This window comes from Camelus bactrianus, chromosome 30 (assembly GCF_048773025.1).
Source record: "Camelus bactrianus isolate YW-2024 breed Bactrian camel chromosome 30, ASM4877302v1, whole genome shotgun sequence".
Taxonomy (NCBI): Eukaryota; Metazoa; Chordata; class Mammalia; order Artiodactyla; family Camelidae; genus Camelus; species Camelus bactrianus.
Window position 1 is genome coordinate 10,292,636 of NC_133568.1, and position 19,436 is coordinate 10,312,071.

The 19,436-nt window shown below is 47.2% G+C and overlaps 1 protein-coding gene across 9 annotated transcripts in view; it reads left to right on the plus strand.

Annotated features, from left to right (window-relative positions):
• The window catches only part of CTIF (cap binding complex dependent translation initiation factor), a 283,059-nt gene that overhangs the window by 70,908 nt on the left and 192,715 nt on the right, over positions 1–19,436 (plus strand). For 6 of the 9 annotated variants that reach the window (XM_074355340.1, XM_074355338.1, XM_074355344.1 and 3 more), the window contains 2 exons: positions 1,525–1,572; positions 10,391–10,462. The exons of 1 other annotated variant lie outside the window; for it this stretch is intronic. In XM_074355340.1, coding sequence (XP_074211441.1) covers positions 1,525–1,572; positions 10,391–10,462 — 120 coding nt within the window. The remainder of the gene's footprint in view (positions 1–1,524; positions 1,573–10,390; positions 10,463–19,436) is intronic. 2 more of the 9 variants (XM_074355345.1, XM_074355346.1) reach the window with 1 other exon arrangement.

Below are 19,436 nucleotides of genomic sequence, written 5' to 3' on the forward strand. Positions count from 1 at the left end.
AGATGTGTGCATATAACACACTTAAAAAAAAATACACTCTCTATTGACACAGCTTTATGGGAACTCTTTCTGCTAAAGCACTTTTGCTTGCTTTTATTTAATCTGATGACTATTTTAAATGGAAGCCAAAGACAAACCAAACCAAACAAAAAAAAACCTCAGAGAATGTCCCCGGCTGCCTGTCTGCGGTGGTGTTTTGATGTTTCTGGGAGAGAAAATTGTTAAGAATCTTGGAAACCTTGAGAAAATTGAGGGAGTGGAGAAGAATGTTGCTTTTCAGTGGGTGAGGTCATCTTTTAGGATCTGAGAGATGACAGTTGACACTCTGGAAGAAAATACCTCATGATGCTTGTGCAGTTGTGTTCTCCCCTGCCCCTCTCCCAGCAACAACTAGAAAGAAAACTTGGTGGATGGATGGATGAATGGATGGATGAGAGAGAAAGAAGCTTCCTTTTTTTCTTTTCTAGATGAGTAACCAAGAGAATGTATATTCTTAGTTTCCTTACATGTTTGGGATGCTGATTTTAAAATTACCCACACATTTCAAGAGTACCTGCTCTCCAATGAATTCCAAGTCCCCAAAGGCACATCCTGAAAGCTGTCCTCACTCTGTCCTTGGGAGGAGGGGCATAATATAGCCCTATTCTGCAGAAGAAGAGACGGAGACACAGAGATGAGAAATGGCCAAACCCCCAGTGCCCACCCCTTCCCCACCTACTTTTGGTTCCCTGCTGGGTACTGTCTGTGACTAACAGGCTGTTAAGAGGTTAATATATTTTTCCCCCATGGAGTGAGAGTTAGGACTCTAAATCTCATTGACCTTTAACCTTTGGTGAAAGAGATTGGGATGTTACGAGTGAGGAAGTTTGGCACTTCTGCTGTTAGTGGATGGTCTTGTGGATCATCAGCAAGCTTTAAAGTGGGGTTCACAGCTCTGGCTGCACCCTGGAATTGTTCTGGAGCTTGAACAGACCCCACCCCAGAGTTGAGTGGAATGGGGAGGGGCCTGGGCATTGGCACTCTCTTCAGTCCCCATGTGACTCTGATGTCAGCCAAGGTTGAGGACCACAGCCTGGTGGGTGTGTCTGTCCTCCTTCCCCGCGCTTCTATGACCAGCTACCTTGAGCCTCACTCCCTTGGAAGGATAGAAGGATAGAACGTAGGGCCATTGTAGTCCAATAAATTTTTGTGAGTAGGTCAATTGAAGAGCCAGTGAGGGTGACGATAACTTCCTGTTATCTTTTTGATAACTTTTTGATGCTGTCAGGCACTTGAAAGGCCTGGCTTTTCTCTCATGCAAAGACCTTACAAAGAGAGATGCCACCATGCAAATGTGTAGGATGGGCTAAGAGTATTCAGATTGACGTGATGTCTCTTTCTTACAATGTTTTTCCTTCTCTTTCTCTTCACGTTTTCCCTTACATTCTGCCTTCCCTGTTCACTGTTTCCTCATCCCCCTTTTATTCCATTCCCTCATTTCCTGCTGCACTTTGAATTCTTGTTCCCTGCCATCTTCGCTCATAGGAGGAAGCGCTCAATGGTGGACCTCCCATGAAAAGCTTAACAGAAGAAGTGAGTGTAAGGGGAAGTGTGGGGTGGTTGAACATGGTGACTCATTTTATTTTTCTCTTTATTTAAAAAAATTATTTATTTTTAATTACACAAGTACTATATGTATATATTCCCACGGTACGTAAGAATTCAAATACTAATTAGCTATTGCCTTATTCTGCTGTGTTACCCTACCTCCCGTTGGAATGGTGAGTTAACTTCCTCACCTTTTTAATGCTTCTACCAACACACGCACACATCTATAACATGACCTACAGAAATATAGTATTTCAAAATCATATGTCATGGCTGGTGAATATGCTGTTCAATAACTCGCCTTTTTCACCTAGCTGTATGCCCTGGGGATTCCTCCAGGCTTGTACATCTCTATGTTCCATTTAATGGCTGCACAGTAGCCCATAGTATGAATGTCCCACAGTTAAACCATTCACCTACTGATGGGCATTCAGATTACTTCCAAATTTCCCCCTGGAAATACAGGATAGTTCAGTGAATACTTCTGAACATACCTCTTCCTGCACCTTTCAAAGTGTTTCTTTAAGTGGATGCTGAGAAGTAGAATCAGTTTTAATAGCCAAATTGCTCTCCAAAGTGACTGTTGCATTATTCCCAGGATCACCAGTGTATTGGGGCAAACGGTCTCTTGTCACTTTAATTTGCATTTCTTTGATTTTTAATGAGGGCGAGCACTTTTTAATCTGATTACCAGTCTTTTTTTTAAAGTAGGTTAAATTTTTATTTTACTTTCGAAGCAACAGTTGGGAAAACAGAGACCATCAGAAAACAGAGAAAGAAGTCCCCCATAATTTTATGACAAAAACTAGGGTAATTTTTATGTATGATTTTCACCTTATATACCTTTTAAGAGGTGAACTTCTAGCATACAGGTAACCTTTATTTTTATTTATTTATTTATTTTTAATTAAAGTACAGTCAGTTACAATGTGTCAGTTTCTGGTGTACAGCACAATATCCTAGTCATGCGTGCACATACATATATTCGTTTTCATATTTTCATTAAAGGTTATTACAAGATATTGAACATAATTCCCTGTGCTATGCAGAAAAAAACTTCTTTTAAAATCTATTCTTGTATATAGTAGCTAACATTTATAAATCTCAAACTCCCATATTTATCCCTCCTTCCCTTTCCCCGTAACCATAAGATTGTTTACTATGTCTGCAAGTCTGTTTCTGTTTTGTAGATGAGTTCATAATGTCCTTTTTTTTTTTAAGATTCAACATATGAGTGATATCATATAGTATTTTTCTTTCTCTTTCTGGCTTACTTCACTTACAATGATGATCTGTAGGTCCATTCATGTTGCTGCAGATGGCATTGTTTTTATTCTTTTTTATGGCTGAGTAGTATTCCATTGTATAAATATACCACAACTTCTTTATCCAGTCATCTGTCGATGGACATTTAGGTTGCTTCCACGTCTTGGCTATTGTATATAGTGCTGCTATGAACATTGGGGGTGCATGTATCTTTTAGAATTAGAGTTCCCTCCAGATATATGCCCAGGAGTGGGACTGCTGGATTATATGATAGGTCTATTTTTAGTTTTTTGAGGAATCTCCATACTGTTTTCCATAATGGCTGCACCAAACTACATTCCCACCAGCAATGTAGGAGGGTTCCCTTTCCTCCACACCCTCTCCAGCATTTATCGTTTGTGAGCTTTTGAATGATGGCCATTCTGACTGGTGTGTGAGGTGATACCTCACTGTAATTTTGATTTGCATTTCTCTGATAATTAGTGATACTGAGCATTTTCTCATGTGCCTATTGGCTGTTTGTATGTCTTTCTATTGCCTGGGCAGACTGCCCTGGGAGAACATTGCTAAGATTTATGTCAGAGAATGTTTTGTCTATGTTTTCTTCTAGGATATTTATCGTGTCTTGTCTTATATTTAAATCTTTAAGCCATTTTGAGTTTATTTTTGTGTATGGAGTGAGAAAGTATTCTAACTTCATTGGTTTACATGCTGCTGTCCAGTTTTCCCACCACCACTTGCTGAAGAGACTGTCTTTTCTCCATTGCATATTCTTGCCTCCTTTGTCGAAGATTAATTGGCCGTAGGTCTGTGGATTTATTTCTGGGCTTTCTGTTCTGTTCCACTGATCCATGTATCTGTTTTTATGCCAATACCATGCTGTTTTAATTCCTGTAGCTCTGTAGTATTGTCTGAAGTCTGGGAGGGCTATTCCTCCAGGTTTGTTCCTTTTCTTCAGTATTGCTTTGGCAATCCTGGGTCTTTTGTGATTCTATATAAATTTTAGGATTGTTTGTTTCAGTTCTTTAAAAAATGTCCTGGGTAATTTGATAGGGACTGCATTAAATCTGTAGATTGCCTTGGACAATATGGCCATTTTAATGATACTGATTCTTCCAATCCAAGAGCATGGGATATCTTTCCATTTCTTTAGGTCATCTTTAGTTTCCTTAATCAGTGTTTTGTAGTTGTCCATCTATAAATCCTTCATCATCTTGGTCAGATTTATTCCTAAGTATTTTATTGTTTTGGATGCAATTTTAAAAGGGATTATTTCTTTACCTTCTTTTCCTGCTAATTCATTGTTAGTGTAAATAAATGCAACTGATTTTTCATACAAGTAACTTTTAGCTTGCTTGCTTGCTTACTTAGCATGATCTCCTGAACATTGTTTGGTGGTTTGGCATAAAGTATAATTGTTTAAAACTGCCAGTTACTGTTGGCTAAATAGTGAAATATAATTAAAGCTAATGGTGATTAATTCAGGCTCTGTTCCAGGCTCAGGATTAAAGTCATGAACAAAATGGACCATAATCCCTGTCCACCCAGCCCTTACTTTTGGATGGGGAAGGACAGATGACCGACGAAGAAGCAAATAGAATATTGCAAGGTGATACACAAGTGAATGAGGCTGGAAGGGGCAGGTCACTGGGCTGTCTGGAAGGCTTACTTAGTTTTCTTGAGCAAAAAATTTGAAGAAGGTGAAAGCGAGGCCACTTAGGAAGCAGCCTTCCAGCCAGAGGGCATGCTAAGGACACTGCTCTGGTGTGGGAATGTGCCCCATTTGAGGACCAGCTTTGGGCCAATCTGGTTGGGAGCAAAGTGAGGAAGAGGGAGTGTCATGGCCTCGTCAGCGAGATGCTGGAGGGTTTTGAGCAGAGGAGGGACATGGTATAACTCTTTAAATAGGACTCTTTAAATAGGACTCTGGGTGCTGTGGGGAGAATGACTAAGGCGAGGAGCGGGGGGAGAGGGGGAAGAAAGGGAGCAGGGAGACCAGGAAATCCTTGGTTGATCCAGGAGAGAGGAGATGGTGGCTTGGAGCCGTGTGGCACCATGGAGGTGGGTAAGCAGCCGTCAGATTCTCCTACTTTAAGGCACAGATGACATGATTTTGTAATGGATGACCTTGACAATTGCCTGAGCCTGTAGAAGGACACATTTTCCAGATGTGAGATATGGAAGACCCTGGGAGAGCTGCTTTGGAGAGCAGAGCTCAAGAATTCAGTTTTTGAACATGAAAGATTTAAGATAGTCTTGGATATCTCAGTGGAGATGTTGATCAAGCAGTTAGATGTACAAAGAGTTCAGAGGAGGAGGATGACATTTGTAAAAAGCATATGGGTGGAATTTTAAGCCCAAGGATTTGGGATCTTAGGGAAGAGGGTCAAAGATTGAGCTCTAAGAAGTTGGGGCCATGGGGAGGAACTACTAGAGGAGACTGAGATGTGTCCATGTTAACTCATTTACTTTACATAACAATTCTGTGAAGAAGATGCTGCTTTTTTCCCAGCTTACATGGGAGGAAACTGAGGCACAGAGCTGTTGAATAAGCTGCCTAAGGTCATACAGTGAGTATGTGGTCAGTCTGCGGTTTGAACCAGGTGCCATACACAGCCTCTCTGCTATTGGCAGTTTCTGTTATTATTACAGGTGGGGAAAACTGAGTCTTAGGGATGAAGTGACTTGCCCAAGGTGACAGAGCAGGACTATGAACTCAGATTCGTTGCTTCAAGAACTCAGGCTCCTAGTCACTGTGCCACGCTGCCTCCTCAAAGGGAAAGTTTTGTATTTTTTTAAGGATAGGAGCAAAAAGCCTTTCTCCCTCTCTCAGATCTCAGCCTTGGGCAGTTCCCTCCCCCTTACTCACAAGGTTTTCCTGGAGTTTCACTGCAGAGGGAGAGAGGGAGCCACCAGCCAGTCTCCGCCCCCATCTCCCCTCTTCTCCTCTCCTGGTCGGTTAGTGCTCTGCCAGGACAGAGGAAGCAGTCGAACATGCTCCTGACTTTGAGAAGCTCCGGTCTCTAGGGCGTCCCATGCCTGGCTCTGTGAGGCTGGGAGGAAGCGCCATCCCCTCTCAGGTGCCTCACTGGGAAAAGAGCGCACTGGGAGAGAGCAGCGGGTTCCCACGGGACCTTCAAATTGCCCCTGGTGGTCCTGGCACTCCCTTGATTAAGAAACCTTAGATAGGGTGACTTTTTTTTTCTCTTCTTTATGATTTTCTTTTTTTTTAATTGAAGTATAGTTGATTTACAATGTTGTATTAGTTAAGATGATTTTTTAAATACTTTTTCACTTTGAAATGATTGCAGATGTACAGAATAATTACAATAATAAGGCAAAGAATTCCTGCATATCCTTTCCCAGATTCTCCAACTGCTTATATTTTACCACATTTGCATTGTGTCCTTTCTCTCCATAGATAAATAGATCAGCCAATCAATAGATTCTATATATAGAAAGAGATTGCTCCTTTATCCCTAAATATTTCAGTGTGTGTTTCCAAAGAACAAGGACATTGTTTTACATAATCACAGCACAGGAAATAAACATTGTACAACACTATAATTTATAGATATTATATTTCACCAGTTTTCCCAATGATAGCCTTTCTAGCCAAAAAAAAAAAAAAAATTGAAAAAAATTAAATGTAGAGTTACCATATGATCCAGCAATTCTGCTTCTGGGTATATACCCAAAAGAATTGAGAGTAAGAACTTGACCAGATACCTGTACAACATGTTCTCAGCAGCATTATTCAGGTTAGCCAAAAGGTGGAAATGACCTGAATGTCCATCAGTGGGTGACTGGATGAGGAAAATGTGGTCCATACGTACAATGGAATATGATTGAGGCTTAAAAAAAAGGAAATCCTGTCACATGCTACAACATGGGTGAACCTTGAGGATTTTATGCTACGAAAATAAACCAGACAGAAAAGGACAAATACTATATGATCCCACCTCAGTGAGGCATGGAGAATAGTCAGATTCATAGAGAATGAAAGTAGGATGGTGGTTACCAGGAGCCAGAGGGATGGTGAGTTATTGTTTGATGGGGACAGTTTCAGTTTGGGAAGATGAGAAAATGCTGGAAATGGATGGTGGTGAATGTACTTAATGCTGCTGAATTTTACACTTAAAAATGGTTAAAATGGTAAATTATGTTATGTGTATCTTACCACAATAAAAAAAAAATCTAGATCAGCATCTAATCCAAGATCATACATTACATTTAGCATCCAACATTTTTATTGGCTCTTTGAATTAATATCTATTTATTCCCTTTACTCATTCTGCCACTTTTTGACTGTGGAGCCCTGGGTCAGTTACTTAACCATGCTATGCCTCAAATTCTGTATTTGCAAAGTGAGTAATAAATGGCCCTAGGGATCTACAAGGAAAAAATGTTAATGTATGTAACAGGCTTAGAACAATGCCTAGGTTTAAATGAAATCTGTATATTTTCAGGCAATGAATCCTTTGTTATATGTGTTGCAAGTAGCCTCTCACTTGCCTTTAACTGCGTTTGTGATTTCTTTGGTCACACAAAAGTTTTAGACTTTCATGGAGTTTAAAACTTGTATCTTAGATTTTAATCAACTTGGAATGTGTTGTCCGTGGTAGTGGGAGACAGACACTAGGGTAATTTTTTCCTCACTGGCTCGTGGATTGTCTCAGTCCATGTGTTTATTGATGACCTCTCCTTTCCCCTGATTTGAAACACTATCCTTATCATATATTAAATTCCCATTTGCACATCCTCTCTGTCTGTGGATACAGTTTTATCGGTTGATCTTTGTCTCGTCGTCCTGTGCTGACTCAGTGTGCTGATTTTGCTCTGCGTGATACACTTTGATGTCTGGAAGGGCAAACCCCAGGGGACTTCAGACACCACTGAAAGGGGTGGGGGGCGGTTCAACTTTAGCACCTTCAGCACCCCGCTCCCCAGGCTTTTCCCATTTCACTCCTCTTCCCTCAACCTTCAGTGGCTTCCCCTGTCCTCCACAAAGTCTGCTCCCAAGATACTGTCCATCCTGGGATGCAAATGACTGATAACAGACTTTAATTCTTTTTAGTGTGAAATATTTTAAATGTTCCGATAAAAGTAGAAAATAATAAAATAAGCATCTAGTTTGATTACAGAATAAACATCTGTACTCCCATGTTTATTAATCTTTAACCCTGTGCATCTTTGTTTCAGCTTTTTAAATTAAGAAATAAATTATAGCAGTTATGGTGGAGACCCAAAGCTACTCTCGTGAATTCTATGTTCATCGTTCCCATGTGTACAGATTTCCCACTTTCCCCGCCTCTTTGTGTTCAATGACCTTTTCAGGAGGGGCCATCTTACGCCCAGAGGACTTGTTTAGAGAATTTTCCAGGCAGTGGCTCAGAAAAGGCAAAGGGGAGGCAGGAGGTGGTGGCTGCAGCCAAAGAAGAAAGAAGACAGCTTTGGCAGCAGGATCCCAGCAGCAGGGCAGGAGCTTTGAACAGGGAAGGGAAGGCTCCCAGGGGCTTTTAGGGCCAGGGAAGAAACACTCTTCCCAGTGGAGGTGATTCAGGCAGTAGCAGGGAGATGATATGACTGGGGGTTGGAGGTGAGAAGCCCGCAGACCCAGTGGGTACAGATTCCTGGGAGAAGTGCTGCTTAATTCCTCCCCCGGGGGTCAGGAAAGCTGTGCACAGCTGGGCCACAGCTCCTCCTCCAACAACTTTGCCTGTGGCCATGTCTGTATCTAGTCCTGGCTGGGTCTCAGGTGGATTTCTGCAGACTTTACTGTCTTACTTGCTTTCCTACACACGCATCTGCCCTCTGCTCTCTGTCCCATGCTCCACTTCCACCTCTGCCTCCACCACCGGTGGAAATGCTGCCCGAGGCATAAGAAGATGGGGGAGAAACGCCGTGGCTTCTCCCTTCTTCCTGTCTCCCATTGGCCCAACCGGGCTGGAAGCCAGCCGAGTCTGCAGGGTTCAGCCCCTCTGCGATGCAGAGCAGAGGTGGGCAAGAAGTGTATCTGAGGGCTGACTCTTGTGGGACTGGTACCTTGCCTTTGCCAGTTCCTTGATGCTGAGCTGCGCTGTCCAATATGGCAGCCACCCAGCCACATGTGGCGCTTGAGCGCTTGAAATTAACATGTGCTCTAAGCGGATTTCAAAAATCTAGTATGGAGAGAAGTATGTAAAATAGCTCATTGATCATTTGTATATTAATTACCTATAGAGATAAATATATTGAGATAAATGTAATAAATTATTAAATTTAATTTTACCTTTTCTTTTTTCCTTCTTTAAATCTGGCTACTGGATCATTTAAAATTATGTCTGTGGCTCCTATTTGTTGGCTAGTGCTGCTTAAGGGTATACTTGTACCAGCCTAGATCATTGGTATTGTAATAAAATGCCTTTCCTATACAGAGGTCATGCCCTTGACACACAGCCTGGAGGGTATGTCTAGCCAAGGTGTTACAAATCTGGGACTGTGATGGCCTCGAGCCATCCACACTCACTGACATTTCTGACCAAGTGTGTCAAACAGAGGGAGGTTGGGCTCCTCTGCTTTTTAGGAATCATACAGGGTGTAGGTCAAGGTCAATGTTCAACATTAGCCAGAGAGCCTAGCTAACGTTTAATACGATGATAAAGGCCCTACTGTACGTCTAGATAGCACATTGCAGTGGAAGAGCCGTACTGTTACTACTACTTTCTGTATAGATTTTTTTATGGTTTACCAAGGTCCTTCATTTCACCCTTGCAGAGTTGCACAGCCTTACTGTCCCCATTTTATAGAGGACGAAATGAAGCCTGAGAGAGCATGTGGATTTTAGTGGCTCTTAAACTTCTGATGTATCACTTGGGGGGCTTGTCAAAATGGAGAATACAGACTCTGCCCTCAGAGAGTGATTCAGTGGGTGGAGGGTGGGGCCCAGGGACCCCCTGCGTGGCTGGCTTTGGGGACTGTCACGCAGGTGGTTGTCAGACTGTACTTTGGGGGCCCTGAGCTCTCATGAGATCAGTGGTGGGACTGGGCTTGAGCTGGGCTTCTGATGGCCAGTGTGGGGCTCTGCCCCAGTGCGACGCTCTCCTGTCTGTTCACAGGTCCACCGTTGTTTGTTGCTGGGTGTACGGGATGATCCACATGTGCATGCCTGGCCTCCAGCTCTGGCCTTGACCCTGTAGGGGGTCTAGTGTGGCTGAGGCATAGTCAGGTGGTCAAACATGGTGCTGTTTTCTCAGATCTCATAATTACCCTATGTGGTGTCTGGTTGGCCTTGGAATGTAGCAGAATGTTCATGACTTTAGATGAAGGGAGATGAGTTTGCCTGCCATACGCATATACCAAAGGGTCACCTCCATGTGGAATTTGGAGATGCCAACTTGGACCTGCCGGTAGAGAAAGATTTGTCTTTGAAAGTGACTGAGCAGGATTTCATACCAGCTGTACTGCAGAAGGGTGGGACCATTCCAGGGGGGCCAGGGCAGAGTGAGGACGAGCCTGTGTGTCCTGCCGTCGCTGACCGTCCCTTTCTCCCCTGCAGTGGACGGCGGACTGCAGTGAGCAGCTGGACAGCAGCTGTTCCTTCTCCCGAGGACGAGCCCCCCCACAGCAGGTAGGGAGCCAGCTCCATCCGGGGGTTTTCATGGTCTTGTCTGTCTGGGTTTCTGGGCTGCCCACCATGGTGCTCCTGAGAAGGTGGTGATGTGGAAAGAGTAGGAAACAGGAGAGGGGAGGGTGCTGTCTGCACTCTGGAAAGTTCTCCCTGAATACCCAGCCACAGTGAAGCTCTCCCTCCCCAGAACACATAGATTCGTAAGATTTATTTTCAGTAGCAACATAATTTATAATAACAAACATCCGCAAACAGCTAATGGTCCGTTGAGAGGGGAATGGATAAATGATACATGATATATCCTTACTGTGGAATATACACAACAGTAAAACGCATGAACTAGAGGTTCACACATCAACATCCACCTTGGAGATCACTTCTGCTCCAGGTTTACAGAGGACCTGGAGGGGCAGGCTGTGGGGCTGAGGTGTCAGGTATCTGTCCACTTCCCCGGCCAACCAGCTTCCTGGGACCAGGAAGCCTGCTGCTTCTCCCTGGGCTGCTTGCCTGTGAGATCCCGAGGGCCCCCTGTGCATCGTGTGGCCGGGAGGGAAGGAGGCAGCTGCTCTTTGAGAGCCGTCCCTGGTGACCCCCAGGCCCCGCACACCCTCTGGCTGTCCAGCTGTTCTTGCTGATGCCTCGTCCTGACCTGTGGGAGGTGGTGGGATCAGAGGCTGGAAAAAACCATCTATCCCCAAGCCCCAGCCCAGCCTCACCCTGCGCCTGTCCAGAGAGATGAGGGAGGCTCTGTGGGCTCCTGCAGTAACTTGCTCCCAGTCCCAAAGCAGCTGCGTGAACACATTGCCCAGGCCCACAGCTTGTGTCAGCTTCCGTGGTGCTGATGAGAGCAACTCTTCTGTACTCTGTCCTAAGAGAGGGTGGTCAGTGGCCTTGGTGTGGCTCTTTCTTAGGCTGTAGGGCTTTGCTATACCGTGGGGCGGGAGAACAGCGGCCCTGGGTCATTCTCCCACGTGACAAGATGCTCATTTGTGTGTGTGTGTGTGTGTGTGTGTGTCTCATTGATTCTAAGTAGGAGGCCTCAATAAAGCCAGGGTGGGGTGGGGCAGGAGACTCAGGTTCTCCTTTTCGCTCTGCCACAAAGTGGGTGGCAATTCTCAGCTTCCTCATATAAAGACCAGGAGACCTGATGGCCTCTGAGAGTCCTTCTAGCTTCTCCATGCTGTTTGTAGATGAGGAAGCTGGGTCCATGGAGCTGTGATGACCTTACCAAGCTGGACTTGAACCCAGGTCTGTCGCCTGCCCCGTCCCCTCACTGGCCCTTTTCCTTGCTTACTGTAGCAGGTAGCCTTCTATGGAGGTCTTTGGTCCCCATCACCAGACTGCTGGTCCTTGCTCAGGGACCCCATTTGTACTCCCCGAACCCCTCCAGCCCTTGGCCTAGGACTTGGCACATGAGGAGCACCGTCTCCAGTGTCTGCTGATTTTCTGGGGTTTCCTACATCAAGATTCCCTTAACTCTTCAGTGGCAAAGTGGCTTGGATATGGGAATTCAAGAATTGGAGAGAGAGGGCTTCAGGGAAGGGTTGAAGTTCTCAGACTGGGGACCTAAGAGGCTTTACCAGTGAGAGACTGAAAAACTAGCTCTCTATTACTTAGTTAGTAGGTGTGTGGTTCTGGAATCTTCCAGAGTCTACCTTTTTCTCTCTCTCCTTTATCTCCTTTTTTTGGGCCCCCTCTCCCCGCCGTTTTCCTCTGGTCCCATTCTCCCGTCTCTCCGGACAGGCTTCCCAAGGGGTAGGAATGGCGTGTCCTCCCACTTGCCCCTCATCTGCCTCCCTCCCTCTGGGTTGTCCTTTCACAGCTGCCTTTACCCCTGGAGGAGGGTGGGTGGGGAGTTGGCCAGGACTGGGGGCTTGTGGGAAGGGGTACCCTGGCACCGTGAGGACCAGCCGGCCCCCATTCCCACCTTGAGAAGCAGCTGAGTAGTCAACTTGGGGTAAGCAGGGGATGAATGAAATGCACCTGAATTTCAAGAACTTGTAAAAGGCTCACATTGGATCCTTTCTTGGGAGGTGGAACTGAGACGCAGGTCGGTTACAGGGGACGAGCCCCAGGAAGGTGGAGATGGGCTCTCAGAATATAAACTCGCCTTACTTCCCTGATGTGCCAGGAGCGCGAGCGTTCTTAGTAAGGGTCTCCTGCAGGCTGTGGGGCCATGGGCACTCCCACCGCCCCCACGTAGAGTCTCTCTGGTCATCTCAGCCGGAGGAAGGGGGAGACACCTGCTTCCGAGAAGCAAAGGAGTGGGCAGGGTGCTGGGTGAGCAGCCCGTGTCAGCCCCACATGCCGCGTGCCTTGTGGGTTAGGGGTGCAGACTCTGCGGTGTCCACGTGCGGCGAGCCGGCAGGGCTAAGAGGGAGGGCTGCCCTGCCTGAGTGCCGGTGTGGCGGCGCCCCTGTGCTGTGCGGGGCTGCTGGAGGCCGAGGAAACTCAGCCGGTCCTAGAGTTCAGGGTATTTGCAGAGGGATTTTTCATAGATTCCTCAGCCGGGGGGTGTTTGTAGAGGCCTGGAGCATAGCTTCTGCCTTCAGGGGCCTTACCTCTTAGAAGGACAGGATAACATGTGAAAGAAGGCCCAGTGCAGGGCAGGAGATGCAGGGTCCAAAGGGTGGCCAGATCTCTGGTGACCCAGAGCTGAGGAGCCAGGGCAGGCCGAGCAGGGGAGGTGGCACTGAGCGGGACCTCCTGGATGGACTCGGACACTCTACACTGCACTGCATGGGGAGGCAGGAGCTGGATTGAAACGAGGTCTCCTGAGGTCAGGAGAACCTTGCTCGGTGATAAAAAGCCCGATTTTTAGACATTAGTGACTCAGTTAATTAACATACAAACAATAAAGTGCTGTGAACAAGTCTCTTTCTCGCTACCAACCTGGGTGAGTACTCAGGCTGGCACAGCAGCTCAGCTGTGTTGGGACAGCCTGTGTCCCTCTCTGCTCTGCCCTCTCTAGGGTGTGGCCTTTGTCCTGTGGCCCCGTAGCTCACGTCCACGTCCACGCTCCTGGCAGTGGGAGCATCCTGGACCTCATCCCCAGGAGCCTCTGGCGTCCCCTCATGAAGCAGCATCTTCTGGCGCCCTCTGGTGGAGGGATCAAAGCTGGCCAACCTCCCTTAAGTGACTGCATCGTAAGGAAAGCCCTAGAACCGGCGTGCTGTAGCTGTCCCTGCCCACCCGCCCTGCAGTGGCCCTGATGGCGGGGAGAGCCAGAGAGCTGCCAGCTGAGGAGAGCTTCTTGCTGGACAGCTCTGACGGGAGGCTGCTGCCCGGACATCCAGCAAGGGCCCCTTCATCCTGGTCCACCACATGTAGGGGCACTGGACTGGCTTGTAGGGCCATGAGCACACCCGCTGCCCCTGACCACACCCTCTCAACCAGGCAGACACCCTCACGCTGATTCATGGGGGGACCGGGATGTTCCACATGTACATCTGCCTGTCTGGCTGGTCGTCCGCCGTGAGCTGGGTTCTAGGGCTGCTTCTACATCCCTGCCCGCCCCTAGCCTAAGGCCTGGCACACAGTGGGTGCTCAGTCACGACCCCTGAGTTGGCTCGGACCTGGTCCACGCAGACGTTCTCTAGCAGACCCTGTTCTTCTGGCCACACCAACTTGGCTGAGCTTTCGGGGGTCACTGAGATAATGGGGCAGCTCTGCTACCCCATCCTCCCCCTGGGGGAGAATTTCAGGGGGAAACAGGCTAGATTGAGACTAGGGCGGCTGGCTGCTCTAGCAGTTTCCCTGACTACCCCACCTTGGCCACGTGTGCCCAGGGCAGTGGGGCCGGCAGGAGGGTGCTGAGGTGCTAAATTCTGCCCAGGAAACCGTGTGGTGGGTCACAGACCATGCGCCAAATGAGGGGCCAGGTGCAGACCCATCTGGGGAGCAGTCATGCACTGGGATTATTTATTTTGTTATTTTAATTAATGTAAAAAAAAAAAAAAAGAAAAACCTTCTCTGAACCCTTTCAGAGGCACAAAGTTAGGGTAACCCCAGATAGAATCCCATGAGCTGGGAAGAAGGGGGCCCAGAGAGTCCAGAACAAAAAAATCCAGGCTCCACGTAGCCCTGAAGAGGCCTGTCCAACTGTCAACAATCAGGACTCAGCTGTATTTAGGAGTGTTTGGTGTCCTGGCAGCCTCTTTCCAAGAGAGCTTGTCCATCATCTTGTCATTTACCTAGGAGGCTGAAATACAATTTCCACCTTTCCATTGTAACGGGAAGCTCATGGAGATGATGTAGAAGAAAGTGCCTGAAATAGGAGAGTGCAGCCCGGTGCATTTAGAAAACGTCTCCAGGCGCCGGCACGGGGCTTAGCATCCAGGGAAGGAAGCCAGAGGCATGTGAAAGTTTGTGTGGAGTCAGCCACAAATAGCTCTTCTCCATCTGCACAGCAGTGCCAAGGAAAGGAAATTAATGTGCACAACAGCAGCAGGGCCTCTAATTAGACCTTGAGAAGGACTTCCTGCCTGAAGGACTTGTTGGCCCATAGTGTTGGCTGTTGAACGAGTGATGAAATCTCTGCTGGGAACCTGGTGAGCACACCTTCTCACCAGACAGTCCCATGTGGAGCCCTGGGAAAGGGAGGGGTGTGCCAGAAATGATGTCCTGAGTCCTGGCTGACAGCCTGTGATCCCGCACTCCCTGGAGGGAGGAGAGAAGGCCACTCCCCTGTTCCACCATGATGCCAGTAGCAAATCAGAGCATCAGGTGGAAAGAGCCTTGTCCCAGGGGTCAGGAGAACCAGATGTTGACCCGCGTGTGGCACACACTCCAGTCTCCTCTGAAGAATAGGGTTTGGGCTCCACAGACTTCTCTGAGCCTCTCTGGAAACCTCTTCCACTATTTACATTCTGTGTCTCCATGAAATGGGACCAACTAGCTGCTAATAGCAGTAACAGGTCTGGATTTTCCCATTTCTCTACTGTTCCCCACACCTACCTTGATACCTGTGGCATCCTGCAGGTTAGGGATACCCTGGGAGTCAGCGCTGACTCGGACCCAGGAGATGACAGGTAGCAGGTGGAGGTGAATCACAAGTGCACTGTTTACCCCTCGTACCTCTTTACCTCTGGAAAAGGGTAGAAGGAGTTTTCTGCCAGTCATCTTGCTGCCCTCCAGGAATTATAGTATCTGATTCAGAGCCAATGTAAAAACTCATTAGTGCAAAAGATATCTTAGTCAGAGTGCCTAGATTTTTAATCAGCTTCTACAGATATTTAAGAAATATCATATTTCTGTTCAAGGCCCTGCTCTCTGTTCAGGCAGCATTTATTGAGCACCTGCTGTGAACCTGGCTCACATCTGAGCTGGAGCCTTTGGGCTTACTACCTGTTTGTAGGGTGGAGGCTAGTTAACATGAAACAGGCCAAAGTCACACACAGTAAGTGCCCCCAAAGGGACGTCCTGAGCTCAGACACTGCAGTCATTCAGAAGAGCGGTCCTGTTGGTCTCTGTGGATAGGGAGATATCTTGCAGGATATGAGATTTGATCTGTGCCTTCAGGAATGGGTAGGATGTCTTCCCGGGTGGAGGGGAAGAGAGAAAAGGATGAAGAGAGAAGGAACGGCATTAGCAGAGACTTGAAGTTGGCCATAACATTGGGGTGTGCCAGAGGCAGGAGAGAGCACAGCGGGAGTAGCTGGTCAGTGCTGGGTGTTACCAGGGTGGTGGGGGATGAGGGTGGTGAGGGCAGAGGTGTCTGTGTGCCATGCTGAGATGCTGGAACTGCTGTCCCACCGCACCCATTTGTGCACCTTGTCCGTCTTATATTTCCTCTGGTGTTCCATACAAGGAAAGTCTGCCCTCTGTATCAGTCAGGATAGCCTGGGAAATGCTACAGTAACAAACAACCCTGAATCTCAGTAACTTTAAACCACCTATTCAGGACCCAGCTTGGCAGAGCAGGTGCCATTTTCACCAGTCGTCATGACAGGGAACAGACCACCGGAGGGGCTTGTGTTGGCAATTCAGTGCTCCAGCCTAGATGTAACGCATGTCACTTCCACTCTTAGCTGGTTGCCCACAACTAGTCACACAGCCCCACCCAACCATAAACACACTGAAAAGTATAATCCTACCATTTGCCTGGAATGGGGAAACCAGAACTATTTGGACTGGCTAGAATGACTGTCACATGCCCCACCTCTACTAGAAACTCAGCAGCGGCTGTGGCTGACTTCTTCCCCCCTTATCTCCTTCAGATCCAGAGCTAGGCAGGTCTCCAGTGAACCCTAAGGATGTGGACTTTCAGGATGACAAGAAGCTCAGAGGTCCCCTGATCCAACCCCTACCCTGCAGTGCAGGATCCCCCTCAGGACGTGTCCAGAAATGGAGAGCTCACTGCTTCCAGAGGCGTCTCAGAGCATTGTGGGGCAGCTCCACTGAGAACAGCATCTTTCTTTGATTCAGTCCAAACCACCTCCTCGTAACTCCAGCTAATGGTTTCAGTTTTGTTATATGGCTATTTAGCTTCTTCCCCAGCAAGTCTGCTTTTAAAGCTAAACATCCTCATTCCTGCAGCCATTTCCTTTTGTCAGGGTTCACTCATTCCTTTGTTTGTTTATTTGTTCTTTCATCCATTGATCCAGTCAGCATGTTATCACTGAGGGCCACCTGTGTGCCAGGCACAGGCACGGTGCTGGGAAGCTGGTGTTGGGACATGGAAGGAGACGGGTGTAGTCTCTGTTTATATGGAGAGCAGAGTAGGGAGAATGGGCATTTAAACCACAGACTAAGAAGTCTGGGACATGACACGGTGGTTCCCAGGTCCTGTTGCATCCTGGGTTAGTCCTCTGGGAGCACCAAAAGTATGGCTACATTTCCTCTTAACAAGCCTCCTAGAATGGACCATGCTGTGATCTTGTACCTCCGCTGCTCCCAGCATGTGGGCATCTCTCTTCCAGAAGATGCCGTCTATCCCCATCCCTGAAGTGACTTCTGGCTCCAGCTCACCTGGAGGAACCCAGGATACAAAACTTACCAAACACTATTGACAACTGACTTTTACAGGAACAGACAGCAACCATTCATTGAGCTCCCACTGTAAACAGTATGAGCCGTGTGGCCTGGGCTCTGTCCTCAGAGTATCCAGAATCTGCTTAGAGAAAGAAGACTTTCTCGAGTGGAAAAGCAACAGTTCAGAGCAACGTGAGAATACACGGAGGGAGTGGAGCTGGTGTCTGCAGGGCAGCTTGCGCCTGTAGAGGAGGTCAGATGCATGGGCGTGAGTGGGGAGGAGCCATGCTGTCATGGTAACGGCATCGGACTGGAGCAAGGAGACAGGAGTCCCAGCCTCTGCACCTCTGACTTACTGTTTCATCACTGGTGAGATACATCATCTCGCTGCAGCGTCAGTTTCCTCTCTGCAAAACTACACTTAAAGTCATCAAAATGTTTTGTTAAAATACAGACATGGATTTCTGATTCTGGAAAGATGGAGTAGATGTTCTTTTCTACATTTCTTCTGCCAAGTGCAGTTAAACCCTGGACACTCTATATAAAACAAACATAAGATTCTGAAAGGTGGAGAGAAGGCAGACCAGCTAGGGACCTTGGGTCTTGAGCATTGGCACAGGAGTGATCTCTCTGGGTTTTCTTTTTGCTCCCTGTATCCCAGACTTGGAGCTGAAGAAGTAGGTAGCCAAGAAATGCCAATGGACACAGGTTTTTTTTTTAATGAAAGTCCTGGTAAAAGCCTACTCTAAGCGTGGGTCCAGGAGAATGACAACCTAGCGAGATAGAAAACTTTTAGACAGTAGCTGCTCTACTCCAACCAAACAGCACAGACAAAAACTGTGGCCCCTTCCCCACCCCCACCAGCAAAGAACCAGTGGGAGCCTGGGTTTCCAACCCACTCGGGGCTGTAGTGAGGCCCCCTAACTCCCTCACCAGGGTGGTGTCAGAGAAGGCCAAGTCGGAAGCTGTGACTTTTATCCCTGCTGGCTGGTAGGAAGCCCCTGCCTCCCTCCTCACCACTTGGGGGACCTGGACTTCCACCCCTGCTCAGCAGGGTGGAGGTGCCCCTCTCCTCCCTGCTGGGATGTGTCAGAGGAGGTTCTAATAAAGAGCTGGGACTTCCACTGCTGCCCAGTGGTAATGAGGCCACCCCCACAGCAAGGTTAGTGGGGACCAGGTGGAGTCCTGAAAGTCCCACCTCCACCCAGCTGTACAACAGGTGCCCCCTGGGCTTCTGCCTCCACTGCACTAGTGAGGCCGTGCCCCTCCTTTCCCCTGCCAGAGCAGTATCACAGAGAGCCAGTCAAAACAGAAGATTTAAATCAGAGATTCAGAGTCTCATTACACAACAATTTGACTGTTACATAACAATCAAAAATCATTTGCATACTAAGAACTGGGAAGACTTCAAACCGAATGAATAAAGACAATCAATAGATGTCACCACTGAGATGTGAAATTGGACTTAAATCAAAATTAAAAATTTTTGCTCTGAGAAAACTCCTGTTTAGAGCAGGAAGGGACAAATCACAAAAAGGGAGAAGATTTTGCAAGACAGATATCTGACAGAGGACAGGCATCGGGAGTATATAAAGAACTCTCAAAACAGCATTAAAAACAGTGCAATTAGAAAACGGACAAAATACATAAAGAGACATTTTTCACTAAAGAGGATATAGATGTGGCAAATAAGCACACGAGAAGATGTCCATCATTAGCTGTTAGGAAAATGCAAATTAAAGCTCCAACGGGGTATCTCTATATACCTATCAGAATGGCTAAAATTTTTTAAAAACTAGCGACAACATCGAGTGTTGGTGAAGATACAGAGAAATTGGGTGACTCATACATAACTGGTGGGGATGTTAAGTGGTACAGCCATTCTGGAAAACAGCTTGGCAATTTCTTTCAAAACTAAATCTACATCTACCATATGATCCCGCAGCTACACTCCTGGGTGCTTTATCCCAGGGAAATGAAAACTTACGTTCACACAAAACCC